Genomic DNA, 19861 nt, shown 5'->3' on the forward strand with positions numbered 1-19861 from the left:
TACATTAAACTCTAACATTAATAACAAAATATTGAAATGGCTCGGTCCCTATAAACATAGAATTGCAGCGTTTTCGGCAAAATAAACTAAAATGTTGCATAACATCGTAATAACTAAATGGTCGGACAATTCAAGAAATTACTATTTTAATATGGGGTTACATTGCCACGCGCTTTTAAAACCGCGGCAATCCTGTCTGGCATTGTTCCTACTAAGGATTTATACAAGTAAGGGTCAAAACTATCCCATAATTCACCCAATTTACTCTTCAAATCGGCGACAGTTCTTATGTCACAATATCTTACTAAAATTAAGGTCTGGACTGTTTGAAGGCCATGAGAGCACATTAATGTTATTGTCTCCAAACCATTTTTTAATTAATTTAGCTATATGGCATGCAGATTTTAATTTAATATTTGATTACAATCAAGTTTTGATTTGCGTTCGAACAATCGGCCCTAAGACAAGGATGCAGTATGTCACCCTTACTGTTTAATTTATATATTGAGGCATCCCTCCAAAAATGGAAAAACCAATGCCAGGGAATGGGAATCCCTATAGGAAATGACGTACTGTTCTCCCTTAACTTTGCGGATGACCAAGTCTTCCTAGCTCAAGATTCTTATGATCTAGAATTTATGATAAAGCGTCTGTACAGAGAATATGTAAAATAGGGGTTACAAGTCAGCATGAAGAAAACAGAATATTTAGTTATCAATTCAGATGCAAGGTTTGAAGTGTTGATAGACCAGGAGGAAATCAAATAAGTGGAAAAATTTAAATATTTAGGTGCACTCATTGATAAGAACGGCTTGGGAGAAACCGAAATGTTTTTCGCCCTCTTTTCAGTAGGGAGACTACTTACAAGTGGATGACATAAAAATATCAAAGTCATTATAAATGTTTATAAGCTAAAAAGTCAGCACTTTTTTCAAACGTTTTTTTTTATTAACAATCATATACCTTTTAGAACCTTTAAAAAACTAAATAAAATTTTTACGTGAAATCGCTGAGTTTTTCTCAGATTATATCAAAAGTTAAGATATTTCAATGCAAAATTAACAAAAAATTAACACCAAAGAATGACAACTGACGTTTTCGCCGACATTAGCGACAACTTCTTTTATCATTCTAATCGAGTAAAATTCAACATGTACTAATTTTAATTCCCAGGAAATGTCACGCCGCAACTTTGCACGTAGCATCGATAAAAAATTGGAAGATTTCAGAACTTGACATGTCATCCATGAAGAAGCAAACAATGACAAAATGTCTTAATTAAATTTCAAGACACAACCGCAATCTACATAAGTTGTTTACTGCTTTTTTTATTTGTTTACTGCCTACCGTAAAATTTTCGGTGTACGAGAATAATTGAGTTCAGTTCCTCATAGCCGCACACGTCGTTGAGGAAGTTGTATGGTCAAGGATAAGACGGTTAATCTGAAGGTAAAACGGGGTAATTGTGGTCCACTTTTTAAAGAAGTAGTTGTTTATCTTGCCTTTATTTTAGAAATTTATTTGATGTCGTTTGAATAAAATTTTATGTTCTTTTTCAAGCTTTTCTGCGATAGGTTTACTATGTAATTCCCGCATCAAATTTCGATCTATCTTTGCAAGTAACCTCCTATATTCTTCCTTTTTATTTGTAATTTATTAAATACTAGCAGACCCGGCAAACTTCGTACTCATAATCAAACATATTAGGCATGAAACAAGTTGAATCAGTTTGATGCTCTCTGATAAAAATATTTTTATTTTTTTATGATGCTTTTCGTCACGCGAATAATTGTTAGTTTTGTGTCACTGCAGAAGCCAAAAGCACGGGAAATTGTAAACGTTTAAAATCAAATGGTTCGTTCCATTGTTGGAAACGAAATCATCATCATTTCTTTGAAGATCAAGACATCCCCTGCTTTGTATTTTTCCTGATGATCTTTGTCGCAATGACATTATTCATTAACCTTTTCACAGTCAGTCTCATTCCATTGCACAGTTGAGGTTGATTAATGTTATGGAGCATAATGACAACAAATCTTACTTTTAATCGTAAATTGTTAGGTGGGAGTCCAGACAATTTCAATGCATTCAAAAACTCTATAGGATAGTTGACTACGTCATTCTGATTTCTTTAGTTCGATTTTTATCCATCAAGCATCACAAATCTTTGAAACAAAATTAGCTTAGTTAGAGTAGATGGAGAACTGACTCCCCTATTTGACATCAATGTGGGAGGGATACAGGGAGACGCACTATCAACCATGCTGTTCAATCTACTTCTTGAGGCAGTTATCAGAAAAACCATACAGTAGGACCAAGCAATGACTAATGGAAGCGTTGAAGGAAATTGATCGTGAGGCATGAAGTAGAGGGGTTAACATAAGTGAACCAAAAACCAAGTACATGATTGTCAGCAGAACAACTAAAAATGAAAATAATATAGACAATAGACAACTTTACCTTCGAACGTGTGATTTCCTTCACATATCTGGGCACAGAAATCAATCAAAAAAATTCCGTAACTAGATAAAGTAATGCCATTATTTCCAATGGAAATCGTACAAACTATGCTAATTAACGATTGATGACATAGAAATTATTAGACGAAATAACCAAAATGACTATCTACAGACCCGTAGTAACCTATGGTTGTGAGACCTGGATAATGACAAAAAAAGATATAGAGCTAATCAAGACATTCGAGACAAAGATACTGGAAAAGTATATGGCCGGTGCAAGAGGAAGACGGCACATAGAGAATCAGGAGGAACGACGAGATTAATGAATTCAATGAAGGGCACGGCATTGCTGGGAGATGTCCAGAGACAAAAACATACAATCAAGAAAATACTACCATTTCTTGTACCATTTCAGAAAAACTTCTTTTGTCACCCAGGTAAGACTTTGTCACATGTATGTAATTGGTAGCTTTTCAATTGTAATATTTTTGAAGGCACGAGGGTTTTTGGACGTACCCACGATTAGCAATTTCAATTTGTGAGATCCTGATGCATTCACGAATACCATGAGAGTAAGACGTTCTTTCTGAAGTTTTCTACCAAAAACTTTTTTTCGTCTGAAGCTACAGATGTCTTTATTGGAAGTTGCCGCCAGTTTAGATCGATTTCATTATCTCAGATAAAGCCAGCCAGTTTAGATCGATAAATTCAGATATCTCAGAACCGAACTGCTCACGGAAAACACACGAAATGAAGCATCCGGTAAGAAGGTAAGAATGAGATTCATGGCGCGACAGGTTTCAATACAAGCAGACACGGCAGCGACCTTGACGGGAGGTGCGTCGGACTACCGAGCGTGTCGGATTGCAAAACGTCGAAGTATCAAGGGTGTACTGTACTAAAATTGAATGAGAACTTGATTGATTGAGTGACTGATCTTGTACGTATTATTGTAATTGTTAATCTGTATATCTGTTGGCATTCAAAGATATGGAGGAGGAAGCAGTAGAAAGGAATCATTCTTGCTTCGTTAAATTCTTTACCAATGTAAGGTTTCTTCGAAGGTGACATGATGTTCACGTTATTTTCCTTTTAGCTTTTCCATCGCTATGACCCAAAAGTGTAATATTTGTTTAATTACTTTGACAAAACCATTTCACTGCAGTATGTTGGACAATATTGGGTTACCAATAGTGTTTCATAATTAAGTGAACATGTTCTCGTGGAATTAGTTTTCATTTAAACATATTTGGGGTGGTTATTTTTATTGGATTTAATTTCATATAAAATTTTATTACATTTAATTTTATTACTACACTGGAATCACTAGAAATATTTTGTATAATATTTGATAGATCACTAATTTTTATTGATTTTTAATTTTAAAGGAAATTCCTGACACATTCTTGAGAGTATTCTCAGAACATAATATTGTCCATTTTTAAAACTGTTAATGGCATTATTTGTATGGTGACATTTAATTATGACCCCGCTTTTTGTGGTTTCACCACCTTGGCAATTGACAACTAGTGATGTTTACTTCCTCAAACCCACCTACTTTTGAGAATTAACCATCCTCGCTTACGTATTTATAAACCGTCACCAGTTTTTCTTCGAATTTTCTACCGTTTCGTTTTAATGTCCAACCACTTCCTTGCCAGTAGCACGTCCATGGTTAGTTTATCATATATTTTGTCGATGGTTTTTAGAAACGGGAGATTTATTCAGACCACATACATTTTCAATGCCGACAACAAGGTGTACAGTAAACAGTGTATGTATGACAACCTCGTACAAGGTCTTTATGGGTATTAGCGGCTGAAAAAAACAACAGGAAAATAACAATTCGCGTCCAATGCGGACTGGTTTTGATTCTTTTTTGGTAAAAATTAGTGTAAAATGACAGTAATTATGTCTGGTGGTAACGTTTTACATAAAAAACGTAATTTAACCGAGAAACCATTGATATAGTCAGTAGGAAAATTATGTGCAGTGTGTGCAAATTGAAAAATTATTTATCAATGATTATTTATTGTATTAGAGTAATGTTTAACCCTTTCGACTCGACTTTTTAATTTTTATGAACTTGGAAATTTTTTTAGGGAGTTATTTAGGCTCTAAATATTTATACGACTTCTTTATATTTTATCACCATGGGACATATATGTCCCTCCAGGTTATAATTATGCCCCAGTAGTTGCAAAAGTCAATGAAAGGTTTGAAACGCAAAATCATTTTTATTGTAAAAAATCATATAAAATAACAGTATACTTCAGTCGTCATAGACGAAAATGCCAGTGAACCTCTAAAAATCATACGAACGTGCTGAATTTTGCCAAAAATATTAATTTTGGGACCCCAAAAAAGATCCAAAAAAAGTTTACCACATTAGCACCGGGCTTCTCCCTAAAACCCCACAAAATTTGTAAAAACGAAAAAAAATCGATTTCAGTTACGCTCCCGAAATCAACGTTCAATAAAATTTGTATCAGCTCGACGGTAAAAATTCGATATCTTTTGCTTTAAGTATTCTATCGACAAAAATCGAGATGCGTTTTAAAGTTAAAGAGTGCAGCTTTCGTATGCAGTTTCCATATTTTGAAAAGAATAAACTCAGTTTTTATAAAGATGTTAAATAAATAAACGTGGAGCGACTTTTGCCATTCTTTACGATTCTCGTGAGATCAATAAAATTGATCACTTTCATTGACCATTCGTAGTAAAATTTCCATATTTCGAGATCAGTCTTTAATTGAATAGAGAATATCTTTAAATTGATAGCTATTAATTGATTTAAAAATATTTGCGGCCACTTTTTGACTGATCCTGTTATCAATGTATTCTTCTAATTTTAAATGTATGTAAAACAGTGAGTTTGATTGACTACGTTATGAACGTAGTGATCTTGCAGACGGCTCTTAGGCTATAAGTATTTATGTAGCGTATTGCAAAGTTATTGATCGAAATATTCAAAAGCGACTAGTGGATTTATTAAGAATGGCACTTAATTGCATTCAGAATGCCAATAATGACAAACAACTTGAATATTGATAAAAAAAACAACAACTTACGTTTTAATATTTTGAACATTTTCGTTTTGTCACCACCGACACTGATTTAAAACTAGATTAATGTTGTAAAATAGATAAAAATTTATAAATAGGCCTTATAATTACTGAACTAATAATTTCATTTAGAGGGGATGAACAAACAACCTAATAATAGATGTGAAACAGTCATAGGATTTTCCAAGTAATACCTATATGCAATTTGCCTTAAATAATAACCGATCAATGACGTTTTTATTGCTAAAACTAGCTAAAACACGCAACCATTATTAATTTTTAAGGGCTACTCAGTAATTTGTCGGATTTAGAGGGATTCTGCAACCACGGTAACATTTTCAGGGAAATTAATGATTCCCCTCTCGGAAAAATTGGAAAAGTACATGAAATTACTTACATTGGATTACTTATATGTATGTTTTTATTGGGAACATGACATGAAAATTGTAAAAGTAGATAATGTCATTATAATAAATGACTCAACAATCCTTTGTGGATCTTTGAATGCCTGAAAAAGTTAATGTTGACGCAAATACGACATTAAATAAAATAATAGATTAGAATAGAAAAATATACTCTATTGCCACTGAAAATTGTACAATTTTATGGACAAAGCTTACAAAAAGTCAAAAAAATAACAAAAACAATTAATAAAATTTAATAAAATTACATAAATCGTCAATATCACAACTAAATTGCAAATGGCATAATAAAATCTTATGAACTAGTTTACGAATGTTTAAGTTGCTGCATGTAATACCTAAATATATATATATATATATATATATATATATATATATATATATATATATATATATATATATATATATATATATATAAAGTTTGTTTTGAGGTTTCCGCGGGAGCTATATGTGCTGTCACTATTTTTCCGGGTTTGACTCCGCGTTGTAAAATGCTGGTTTTCTTGAAAACCATTGTTTTGGCGACGTTTCGGCAAGGTCTCACTTGCCATTCTCAAGCCTGGTGGATCTACTTCTCGTCGTTACTCGATTAGTACTGTCCAGTACAAAATGTCGTGATTTACACAATCAAAAGCTTTGGCATAGTCACAAAAAACAGTGGCAGTGTAAATATTATTATTTAGTGCTTGATAGATCTCATGTAGTACAGAAAACATAGCATCGCTGGTACATTTATTAGATAAAAAGCCGAAATGACTTTTTGATGAAATATTGTTTTCAACGAGAAAGGACATAAGTCGGGTTTTTATCTCAATAATTTTGGATAGGACTGGTAGTATGGCAATAGGTCTATAGTTGCAGACATTATAAAGACGAATAATAATGGCGGTCTTTAGGTACTCTGAAAATATAACTTTTTCAACGAAATCATTAATTAGTGAGACCAGGACTTCCAACAGATTTTTTGGGGGATTTAAGAAAATTTTTATGGATAGTCCATCAGTACTACAGGAAGATACTACTGATTGTTTGGACCAGTTCAGAAGTATCAAGTGGTCCTATAAAGAATGAATTCTAGACCTTCTTGAATTGAAGAGATAGGAAATAGGATCTTGTGGCAAAATCATCATCATAAGTGGACAATCGGTTGTGGATCTTGGCCTGCTTACAAAGAAGTCGCCACTCCTGTCGATTCCTGGCAACTTCCCTCCATCTTCTAACCCTTAGAATCTGTAGGTCTTCTTCCACATAATCAATCCATCTCATTCGTGGTCGTCCTGTACTTCTTGTGCCCTCTGGTTTTGAAAATGTTAATCTCTTTATGTATTCGTGATCTGACATCCTAGCAATGTGTCCAGCCCAGTTGTGGCAAAATAGTTGATGTTATATTTTTACTCACATTAACGAAGTATTCATTTAGATTTTCAGGGTTTGAAAGAGAAAATGTTTGAGTTGTAGTAGTTTTATTTCGAAGAGCGTTTATTATGGACCAAGTTTCTCTTGCAACATTTTTAGAACTTCCCAGTCGATTTTGATAGTACATTTTTTTAGCTGTTTAGATAAGTTTTAGATAGGTTCCTCTGTACTTGGAGATATATTCAGTGACAAAGACTTTGGTAGTAAATTTCTTGATGTACAGTAGTGGACGCATATTCTTGGCTGATATGCGGATACCTTTGGTAGTCCAGGGTTTGCGATGACTTAATTGTAATTAAAGGAAATGCCTTATTGAAAATACAGACAGGCTTATCTAAAAAATCACTGAAATTATAATCCATGTCCACAGAGGGAAAGTTCCACCCAAAAGTCAAGCAAAAATTTGGGAATTTACGAAAGTTCTGAGCGGAAAAAGTCCTAACTAAATGTTAGGTTTTCTAGGATTGTTTGTTAAGAGTGTTAAACTGAGTGTTAGCTGTAATTCTGCTCCAAAATTTTAAAGCAAAAATAACATTTTACATTCTAAGTATTTATAACGTCAAATTTTATAAAATAATACATAATCAGGTAGGTGTTGTTTTAGTAATTCTTGTAGGAGAATTAACGTGCATTGTGAAACTATACGATTTGAATATATTGACCAAATCATCAAAAACCGACATTTGTAGAAAACATACGAGACAAAAAAATGGTTTTTCTGTTGGCAAAATATACGCTTTTGCTTATATGGTAAAGGTACTACATGGTACACAGGCTCCGCATAAACGCACTATATGGTTAATGTGGTATAAATAATATCAGAAAGAAAAATATGTTCATTGGTCGGTCTCTTGGCCATTAATAAAAGTATAAGTGCCTCCACAGATTATCTTTCGTTCTAAATTATTTTTAATTGTTAAACAAACCTTTGTCAACGAATTGTAAAAAAAGTAATCAACAAATTTCCTATAAAGATTTTAATGCAAATACAAATTGTATTATAACCATTAATCTATCGACACTTCAGAAGTGAAAAAATCTGATTTATGTATTCTATTTTACAAATATAACCCTGTCAGAACGAGATAAATTTATATCGGTCCATTTTTAACGAAGTGGAACATAAATTATCACACGTGACGTCAAAAATATAAAGTGACCATTCAAAATATGCAAAAATGGTTTACATTCCAAGATTTACGATTACTATTTAACGCATAGCGAAAAAGAAATATACATAATGGCAAAAGGCACAATTACAGTGGATCCGCTGAATCTTCGCACATTTTCATCATTTTTATTATAGGAAATAACCCAAAACAGGTGTAATTAGTAAAATGTTTATACTATAGTATGAATAGTATGATAATATAAAGTTTGTCCACTTAAAAGCAACTGGGACCACGCTTTACGTTGCGATTGTCCACGAGTTTTTTCGAGCTACGAACTGTTTTTTAGTGTTCTGTTATGTTGTTTTTTGTATGATTTCTCTCTGGTGTTTTGTTTTCTCCCTGGTGTTTTTATCATTTTCCTAGTATATGTTTGGTATTATGCGACTATTTGTTGTTTCGGTCTTTTGTGCTTCCATCAAAGGAAAGCGTCATACCTCATTATCTCTCGCATTATGTGACTTGGATGGTTCTCTATCTCTGCGAACTTTGTCCTTACTTTGTCTTTCATAATGTCAATCATTCTGATTTGCCACAATTCTTTAAAGAAGAATCTTTCTGCAACGTATTTCGGTACGTTGCGTTGGCTGCTTCTCTTAGGCAGCTGTTGTGTGCCGCTTGTATTTGCTTTTTGTATATATTGCATATGTGTTCCCATGTGAGGGATGCAATTATGTTAGTATAGGAAGAATTATACTATTTATCAATCTTAGTTTTCATTCTTAGTTTGCTTTTTCTTCCTGCTAGACCTCTTATTGACGATTTGGCCATGTTGGCTGCTAACGCTGTTTGTAGGTTGTTTACCGCAATGTCTATGGTTCTATGTTTGGCCGCTATCGCTGTGTCGTCGGCATATAGACTTCGTAATGTACCTGGTGTTCTAGGTATGTCTTCTGTGTATCTCTCCCTGTGGTACTCCAGCCTCCGGGTTTCCGAGTTCGAACAGGACTTGTCCTATTTGAACTCTGAAACTACGTACTACATTGCTCCACTGCAGCTGTATCCCCTCATCTTATAAATCAGTCCTTTATGCCAGACTCTGCGCCAAAAGCTTTGCTTACGTCTCGGAAGGCAGCTCCTGTGTATTGTTTGTCGTTAAATCCAGCTGCTATGTACTCTGTTAATCTGAGTAGTTGTAGCTCACTGGAGTGCTTTGATCTGAATTGTGCCGAATTGTGCTTCGCGTATAATATCTAATCTATCTGTTTCAGCTTGGAGTCTTTTGAGTATTACTCTCTCTACAATCTTGCTGATTGCATTATTGGCCTATAATTTCCTTCTCCTGGCTTTGGTAACATTATGACATGGGCCTCTTTCCATCTGTTTGGGAATTTTCGTAAATCTTAGCATCGCGTTTATGATATTTGTTAAATATACTATGGCTCTCGCTGGTAGGTATTTTAGAACCCTGTTTGCGGCGAGCTATTTGTAATTAGCTTGTTTAACTCCTCCGGTGATGTAGGAGGGATGATTTCGTTAAGATTCTTAGGTCTTTCTCTTTGTCTTTCGACTTCTTCTATGAAGTCGATGTCCTCATTTGTTGTGAACTTATTTTATTTTTGCTATTTATAGTATATTATTTTATTTATGGTGTGGAGCAAGAGAACCGAAAAAGCAAATATATAATGCTGATGAAACGGGCTTTAACTTTAAAGTCTTACAGTTCAGGAAGAACTAACCGCTCCAGGTTTTAAAATCAGCAAAGAACGGGTAACCGTTTTAGCATGTTGCAATGCTGCTGGCACTCACAAACTACCTCTTATAGTTATTGTGAAGTCCGGCAACTCCAAGGGCATTTAAAAACATTAATGTCGATTCTCTACCTGTGTACTAAAGGAATTAAAAAAAAAGGTTGGAAGAACGCACATATTTTTAAGGAATTGTTTGAAAACCAATATTCGTTCCAGAAGTTAAGCGTTTTTGTGCAACATCAGGCTTGTCAACCCATGCTCTAAATTAGTTTGTGGAGATATAAAGCTGTTTTCCTACCACCAAACATTACCCCGCTGATACAGCCAATGGATCAGCACGTTTTGCAGCATGTGAAACTGTTATACAGAAAGCAGCTCTTGAGGCGACTAATCAGTGATTGAGATAAATTACAGCCACTATTAGAAAAACTCAAGAAAATATATATACAAGACATAATTTACTGTGTAGCAGAGGCTTGGGAATCTGTGAATGAGAAAGTTATAAAAAACAATTTGGCCAAGTCTTACTTACGAAAAAATGCCAGATCTAGAGGCTGAAGAAACCACTTTGTTAAGGGACCTTGTGCAAAATATTCCTAGCTGTGAAGAAGCGAAAAACAATGATGTAGAAGAATGGGTGCAAGCTGATGATAATGGCCACGAAATATATATGATAATCAGCAAATCATTAAAATTGTTACAGTAGAACCTTCAAAACTCTTCGCTGAAAGTGATGGGGAAGAAGATGTCAACAGCGAACAGCAGGTATCCCACGCAGACGCTTCGACTGCGTTTGATCTGATGTGCTTGAGACGCTGATGTAATTTAGCTTCGAGAGAGAGAGGAATTCTTTCTTAAAGCAAAGAAAGTTGACTGATTTTTTCAAAAAAAGTAAAATTTAAAAGGTTTATTACAGTCAAGTACTTGAAATTATATTTTATTGTCATTTTTAGATATATAAAATAGTGGTTTTTAGAGTAACTGTATATTTACTTTCCCCAAATCTATTGCCACATTCTGTTTTGGATTAAGCGAATTTTCGGATTAGCTGGACTCTACTGTATCTGCCGACAATTTGCCTTAATCTGTGCGTTTATTATTTTCCAGTTTCTTATTACTTATTTGTTCTCTTCTGTTGGTTCTTGTATTATTTGACTCTACAAATCAATTTTTTCTCCGTACCTTTCCACAATCTTTTTAAAAGCTAAAACCTAGAATTATCCAATTCCATTCGTTTATTTCTGACGATAAATAACAACATACGATAAAATTTTTATTATTCCTGATCGTAATGAGCATAAATGATTCTCTATTAATTGTATAATAAGTAAATATTAATGTAATTAGATAGTGACATACAATTACGAACGGGTAAACCGAAAAACCACTCGTTCCGGTCAATAAGCGAGATGGGAATTTTTTCCTGTAAAAGTTTTATGATTTATTTTTGAATATTAAATTAAGTTAATCATTTCAAAGGTCTGCAATTTTATAGGAAAATGTTTTTAGTATTTCCCGGTGTAATTCAGTACACGTTTTTAAACACGTTTCTGCATTTTGTGTCATTATCAGTCATATTTTTAACAGTTTTTCATCAAGTTTCTTACTTTCTCTTTTTTTATCACGCGGTAGTTTACCGTGATATGAGTCGTCAATGAGAAGTGCCATGTAGTCTATCTACCATCGTGCACAGCAGTTGGATACGTGTCCATCCTATTTATGGAAGATTTTGTGGAAACATCTTGCTTTGCTTGCTTACAAAATCCAACTTATTCGAGAATCGAAGGCACATCATCACCTAGCAAGGCGTAGATTTGTAGATTCGGTGAGTGGGTCCAAAACGAGATTGCCGTTGATTCCTATTTTCATAAGCGAGTTTTGTTTAGCGATTAAGCTAACTTTTTGTTGAATGGCTACGTCACCAAACAAAACAGTCATATTTGGAGTTAAGATAATCCTCAAATGTATGTTAAGGAACCATTACATCCAGAAAAACTGGCTGTTTGGTGTGCTTTATGGTCTGCTGGAATCATTGGACCGTACTTCTTTAAAAACGATGATGGCCAGAACGTTACAATCAGTGGTGACCGCTATAGAGCCATGATTACTCCCTTTTTCGTTCCCAAATTGAATAACCATGATGTGCAGGAGCTGTCGTTTCAATATGACTACGCAACATGTCACACAGCTCGTGCCACAATTGATTTATTAAAGGAAACATTTGGTAACAGCATAGTTTCATGTTTAGGACCTTGAATTGACCTCCAAGATCGTGCGATTTAACACTACTAGACCATTTCATGTGGAGATATCTGAAGGTGCTAGTCTACGCCGATAAGCATGAAAATATTGACCACTTGGAGGACAACATTCGCCGGGGTATTGCCTATATACGGCAGTTGTATAAGTTTCTGAATATAATTCTAAATTGATAATATTACAATAGACATTTCCAAAGATTTTAAATGATCTTGGTCTATTCTTTTTTTTTCTATCCAATCTGATTGTAATTTATATTTAGAATTATTCAACAATTCAATATTATAGATTTTTAAACTCATTATTTACTTATTTTAATTAGTTTCGAGACGAATTATAATAAATTTTCATATTTTACATAAGAGTTGTGATTACGGCGCGCCGTTGAAATTCAAAGATCTTTAATAAAAACATTTTTTTGTTCCTACGTCTGACATTCCTATGTTAATTCGAAGTTTACCATAATTTCGATGTTTTAATGTTACTCGTTTATTGTGCTCGTTCACGATATTTATGAAGTTCAACAGGTTCCCTAATGATACCAGTCGGTTGCCGCCAGAGATTATTCTACTCTAATATTAGTAGTTTTTGTCTGTACGCTTTTTTGTAAATGGAGCCGTAATTTAAAACTATATGTATTACAATTATTTGTATAAGTCCTCTTCTTCTTACTCTGTATAAGCAATGCTATTTGTTCATTGGCGGATCGATACTTCTATGGCAAGTTATCACTTCAAATTAAGCGCGATCGGTCGATATTTCTTATAACATTTGGTAATTTATCTCTTATTATTGTAACCACTCTGGTTTTCTCCATTACAGGTATATATATATATATATATATATATATATATATATATTTTAGTATGTTATTATTGGTATGTTATTAAATATTTAGAAACTGGCTACAAGCGGCCCAGTGTAGAGAACACTGGAAAGAACTGAGGGAGGCCTATGTCCAGCAGTGGACGGGATTGGCTGATTGATGATGATGTTATTATTATTTTTAATTGATTAAATTAGCAAATCAAAAACATAACTTAATTGTTCTCAGGGTGAAAAATCTCCTTATATTAACCTATGTTGTGTGGGTCCAAAGATTTCCTAGTTTTCCTTTATCGGGATAGAGAAAAAAGGATAATAATAAAACTAGTATGTTACAAAAAATTGGTATTCTTTATTTTATTTAAAGAAGAATAAAACAATTATCAAATTTTGCCGTTATCTTATCAATCAGCGTAAATGAATACAATAAAATTTACACAAAAAGAATATTTCAAGCCTTCTTGAAGACAAAACCAATTTAAAGCCAATTTTAATGAATATCTTTAAAAAATTTTATCTTTCTGATTTTTCAATATTTACTTTATTGCAAAAACAAAACTTTAAAACATTTTTATTTGTCTACCATCCTCATCTACACCATCCCTCCATCTGAGTTTTGACCTACCCCTACTTCTACTTCCCACAGGTTGTGACATAAGGATTCTTCTAGGAGGGTTGTTCTGCTGTGATGAGAGAAACCATTTATCCTTGTCAAAATATTCTTACTTATAGGTACGTTTAAAGTTTATAAAACTTTTTGTAGAATTGTAGTTCATTTAATAGTTTTTTAGAAAAAAAATCCAAAAGTTACTAATTAAGGCATTTTTTTAACAAAAAATTGCAGATAACTCGGAAAGTAAGCAGTTTCCTCAAAATTACCACAAGAGAAAATATACTTCGATGAGTTAAGTCTAAAAAAAAGTTTTTTGTTATAAGTTATTTGTTAATAACAATTTCCGCACAAATATCATGGTCCAGTTTTATATCCAATCGATAGCAGCATTGTTAAGAACGCAAAATGATGTTACGGTTTGATATACTTTCACAGACTAGAATGACAAGTATTAAGAAGAAAGTTATCAAGCTAAAAACATGAGAAATATTAATAAAATTGGGGGATATAGTTTTGGAGACCTGTTGTCTAAATATCTAAAATAGATAATTTATTCCCCTTAAAAGGTATTCAAAACGTAGATTCCCTTATTGGTTCTCTCCAAAGTTAAAGGATCTGATAGTTTAGAAAAAGAAAGCTCGCAAAAAATATCTTTTATTTAAATCACTTCTGGATTTTCGTACTTTTTCTCAGCTGAGGGCCAACTGTAAATTCTTAAAGGCTGAAGGCTACAGAAATCATATTTATTTAACAGAATTATCACTAGGAGATAATTTGAAGGGATTTTGGTCGTTTGTGAATTCACATAGGGGAAAGCCTTCCTTGTCCGCTGTGTGGAGTTATGGTGGTGTTGAATCCAGTCACGGACCAGATATTGTAAATCTTTTTGCAGAATATTTTTCTCCAGTCAATTCCACTCAAACATGTGACATACCCAGTGACTCACCTTCACTTGGTCTTAGGTCTTACGTACTTGACTGGTTTCAACATAACTATATCTGATATTTATTTAAAATTATCAGAACTGGAAATTCGTGATCTGGGAATTAATTTAGAGTTTAAACTTTTATTTGAATCGCACTATATGTCAATAATTTCCAAGTCTTTACAAATGCTTGGCTTTATAAAAAGATTCACTAGAGACTTTTAGAATATCGAAGCGATTAAATTACTATATTGTTCTTTTGTTAGACCCCAGTATTGTTCTTATTTTAACAAAAGTTCTTGAAATATGTAGCGTATAAACAGAATATATGTTTTGAATTAAATCAAGTAAATTATGATCAAATTGAAACATAACTTGGTATTCTCTCATTGTATGACTGATGATTAATTAAGGATGCAAAGATGCTTTATGGCATAATTAATTCTACAGTCTTGTGTCCTCAGCTACTTGAGCAGGTTGTTCTGCATGTATCTCTCAACACGATTAAACCAAATTTTTTATGTTGCTCTTCACAACCAACTATGCATATAATTTTTTATCTCGAGCACTAAGATGGACAAATATTCACCCAGATATAGGTTTTTTTTGCACCGAAGGCCGAATTCATTTCTGGTCTCAGGCATATGTTCATTTGAGTGGCTATAAAATAGGTAATTATGATTTTTATATGTAAAACTAAATTACATGATGAAGTTTGTAATATTTATATTTTATTTTGTTTTATTGTACACATTGTAAACATTGTTCACTTTGTTGGGCATCAGCCAGTTGAAAATTAATATATAAATATTAAATAGTAATTTACTTAAGAAGTGGGCATGTCTATTTTTGTTTCATCTTCTGCATTAATTTTACCGGAATATAATATAGGGCAGATCTTTCTGATTTAAATAACTTCTTTTACTTTAATTTTACATTTTTCGCATATTTTTGCATCAATAATATTAAAATTTACAGAAGTTATGTCGGTCGTTATATAAATAATTTCGGAAGAATGCGGTTCCGTAAAAGCATCGGTCGATGTTTGTTCTAGGTTGCGTTGATGTAATAATTTAGCTGGTTGGTATTGAAATATTTCAAATGAATGGATGTCAATGTCGCTTTTGCTAATTTTTGCGCTTAATTTGTTGATCCAAGAGTTCTTGTAATTGTGTCACACCATAACTCCACCATCTGTGTAATTCAAAATACCTTTTAGGTGAATATTTCGCATAGATCTAATTCGTGCAAGAAAACAAATGCAAAGTCTGTCAAAATACTCATTTAAATCAAAGGTGTAGTCTGCAGTCGATTCCAGCAACGTTGTTTGTTGTCTTTACTTCTCTTTTCGGTCTTCTGGTTATAAAACGATTTTATGACAAATGTATTTCCTCTGAACCGGCGAGTTCTTCGTCGACCCCGACCTTATAAGGAATTCAAACTAAAAAATCAAATACCGACCGACCGCGGCCGGCCGACGTCCACGCCACCAAAGAAATAGTCTCTAGCTAGAGGTCTCCTCGCAAAAGGAAACGACACCGTATTAGTCCGGTCACGTAAGAAAAATAGACGAAATTGGTTCCTGTAAAAAATTACTAAATGTCTTAAATTGTAAAAAAATTTTTTCTCGTTTTTTTTTTCGTATTGTATTTATTACAAGATTACGATTTGATTCATTTCAAGGGAAAGATTTCAAGAGCTGTAGTGTACAGTTTTCGGTTAAAAATGATTAAACACACCGATTTTTGTCCATTATCTCACCGGGTCTTTCGATACGGAAATTAAAAAGAAAGTTATGTGTTAAAATCATTGGTTTATTGGACGAAAGCAACAAAAAATGCGAAAAAAAAAAACAAAAAAGAATTTGCGCCAAGACCCAAATTTTGTGCTTAATTTTAACAAAATCTTGTAACTCGAGAAATATTTACTCTAACTAAATAAAATATTTACACTTACTATTTAGTAAACAAAACTTAGACATGTGAGCAACACATATACTCTTTTCAAAGACATAATGGATCTGAATATGTCTCGTCCTGTTCCATCTGTTGCAAATATTTCTTGAAAGTCTTCATCATTTGATTGAAAACTGCAGAGTAATACAAGATAGCGAAAAACGCTCTAAATTCTTCCTTTGTTAGTTCTCTCAGTTCTGTTCTATCAGAATTGCTAAATTTATCTTGAAAAGCAATATCTTTCCATTTATTCGTAGAATTATTTCGTTTTTCATATCCTCTGTGAAAAGAAGGCTCCATATTTTAAGGGATCAGAGACATCACCACATTTTGCAGGTCCTTTAATCCTCGGAAGAACTTTTACCAGATTGTGTTTTTTTGTTCGAATATTCAAATCTGGATTGGCCGGAACAGCAGGCCACTTGTATCGATTTTTACCAAAATAAAACTTTCCATTTGTTGTTTCTGGCCCCTCTTCTTTTTCACCTATAGCCTGACTTTCTAGTGTTTCAGCATTGTCCCCCTGATCTTCTATCTCAGAATCAGAGTTATGGTCACTCTCTGGAGAAAAATCTCTGTCGTTGTAGTCTTCATAATCACGTCGTGGTACCACACAGACCCCAAATGAACTTTACCGCTGGCTATTCAGAGCAATACTGAATCATAGTTGACGTGCGTATCGGAGTTTCTTACGAGTGCACCAACTTAAAGGTAGATGGCGCAGCCAGTCATAAATGCTAAATTTGCAAGTTTTACATGGATTTAAAAAGTACTGGGGTCCGCCTGACCCCAAAACGTCAGTTGAGGGTTAATATGTGTCAATCATCCGAGGGTAAAAACACCACCTTCAGAATTTTCAACTAAAAACATGGCTATTTGCCTACAAGATCGAGGCCAAAGTAAGTCACTCGTCAAATTTGAAAAATATAACACTCTGAACAATTTCTGGTTACAGTAACCTCACTATTTTGTGAAATAATCATTTTTGAAAACGTCAAAAATTAGTTACAAATATACTTTTCATTACAATCAATTATGGCGTAACTCAATATAAATATAGAACCCTTTCTACAAGAGCCGTTTTGTTTTGTTCCTAGCTTCCCTGTATATTGCTTTATTTGCCGTTATTTTGTAAGTGCTTGTGAAATGGTTGCCTACGTTTTTACTTAATGATTTTATTGTAGTTAGTTTTTCCTCAATATTTTCATTTTCTTCTCTAATAATAATCGGCTTTTTATTACATGTTCTCAAATCCTCCCATTTTTCATTCATATTCACTGATTTTTATGGCATGTATTTCATCCTTCCAAAGGAAAGAAAGTTGGTAAGCTTCCAAAGCAATTAGTAAAACGGTCAATTTGTTTCATTACTAAACATCTTCTGAAGTTTTTTATAAATAGAATGAATATTTGAGCCATTTATTTGAAAACAATAATTTTTCCGATAAATATTTCATTTACAAAACATATTGTCTGTCGCGATATTTCTGGAGACGTCTTTTTTTACAGTTTGATTCCTAAACGACTGTGTTATAATCGTTTACCGTCTGACTTTGAGTCACCACACCAGAAGGAAGAATCCCCCTCCGGTTGTCGCCCACGTCCTATTCGGCATCCACCTCCTTAATTTATTATAAACAAATGAATCCGCGTAATGTCACGCAGCAGTGGCAGTCTTCTAGTTTCCACTCGACTCTCACATCGAGTTACACGTTAAGTGCTACTGTTTTTGTTTTTCTTTTTTTTTGTCGGATTTGACCATTGTTTTAGACGGAATAGTAGTAGTAATGGATGGACAGATGTGTTAGTGACATTTTTGTGGACTAGTGCTTGTGATAGGTAACGAAGTATGCAGCAGAGAAGTGATCCTTCAGTTTTGGCTGTACCTACTGCTTCTATTATTATCGGCACTGCTTTGAATGAATTCAGAAGGGCCTTTGTTTATTTTAGTTACAAGTAAGTGTCATTTTGATTTCGAATTTACGTAGTTATATATCAAATACATACTCTTCTTTCTATGATTTATCAACAAGAAATAAAGTAACATAAAAATCGGCAAATATTTAAAATATGCCGACTACACTGTCATAGTTGGAAATACGTATTACCAAAGGTTGACAGCTATTTTTTAAGGTATGTATTTTTAAAGAACTTTCTTTATCAAAGTCAATAGTAGATTAAGAATAAATAAATTAATGTTTCTTCCTATTTAGAAATCCCAGCTGAAACTAATTACTTCCAATCTAATTTAAATATTCTTTATTCCAAAACCAAAGTTTATTTCCCTACTTTTGATGATAACAACGCCATTCAACTTCAAAAACCACTTGTCAAATTTGGTAAGCCGTATAAGATTTTCACAGATGGGTCAAAATCTATTTTGGCAATTAAACCAACAATGTCCCATTTATTCCGCAGAATTGTCACAAGATATATTGCTCTGAAATGGACTATTGAGAAGAAAATATCTGGTCAGCAAATAGTAATCCTGTCGGATTTAAATTCTGCATTGTCTGCTTTAGATAAATTCGTGGCTGAATGGATCAAGTTATCCAAAGCCATTACTTAATTAAATACAAAAAAAAAAATTAATGCATATATACAAAAATTTGTTTATTCTATACCAAAAGACGTGAACGAAGAAGTATACATCAACTGTAAAACACAGAGCAATGTATATCCTTTATGATGAACACTTTTAAAACAAGGACCGCTCTTCTTGCGATGTCTATTAATTTTATATGTATCCAGTTTTGCAGAATTGCTATGGTCATTCCAAACTCCATAATGAATGCATTGAAAACGTTTTAAATCTAGCTTTATCTTGTAGGTACTACTAACAACATACAAACAGAAAGCTCAGGATATGTGGCAGGATTGTTGAAAACACTCAGGAGATATAACGCAGCATTTTTGGACATTTGTTTATAAAATGCAAATAATCACTTCTAATAAACTACGATGTACAGTAATTTGTGAGGTATATGTTCCGTAAATATGCCGTGAATATGGAAGAATGTCATAGATTTGCCCATTTTCGTCTTACATTTAACATACCTAACA

At 33.4% G+C, this 19861-nt stretch overlaps 1 protein-coding gene across 3 annotated transcripts in view; it reads left to right on the forward strand.

Annotated features, from left to right (window-relative positions):
* LOC140442068 (tyrosine-protein phosphatase non-receptor type 11-like) overlaps window positions 1-19861 on the forward strand; it is a 92233-nt gene that overhangs the window by 24073 nt on the left and 48299 nt on the right. Inside the window, exon 1 of one of the 3 annotated variants that reach the window (XM_072533138.1) lies at window positions 18449-18754. The exons of the other annotated variants lie outside the window; for them this stretch is intronic. Coding sequence (XP_072389239.1) covers window positions 18648-18754 — 107 coding nt within the window. The 5' untranslated portion in view covers window positions 18449-18647. Of the gene's footprint in view, window positions 1-18448; window positions 18755-19861 lie in introns of those variants that run through there. 3 annotated transcript variants of the gene reach the window in all.

Source organism: Diabrotica undecimpunctata, chromosome 5, assembly GCF_040954645.1.
Source record: "Diabrotica undecimpunctata isolate CICGRU chromosome 5, icDiaUnde3, whole genome shotgun sequence".
In the NCBI taxonomy this organism is placed as follows: domain Eukaryota; kingdom Metazoa; phylum Arthropoda; class Insecta; order Coleoptera; family Chrysomelidae; genus Diabrotica; species Diabrotica undecimpunctata.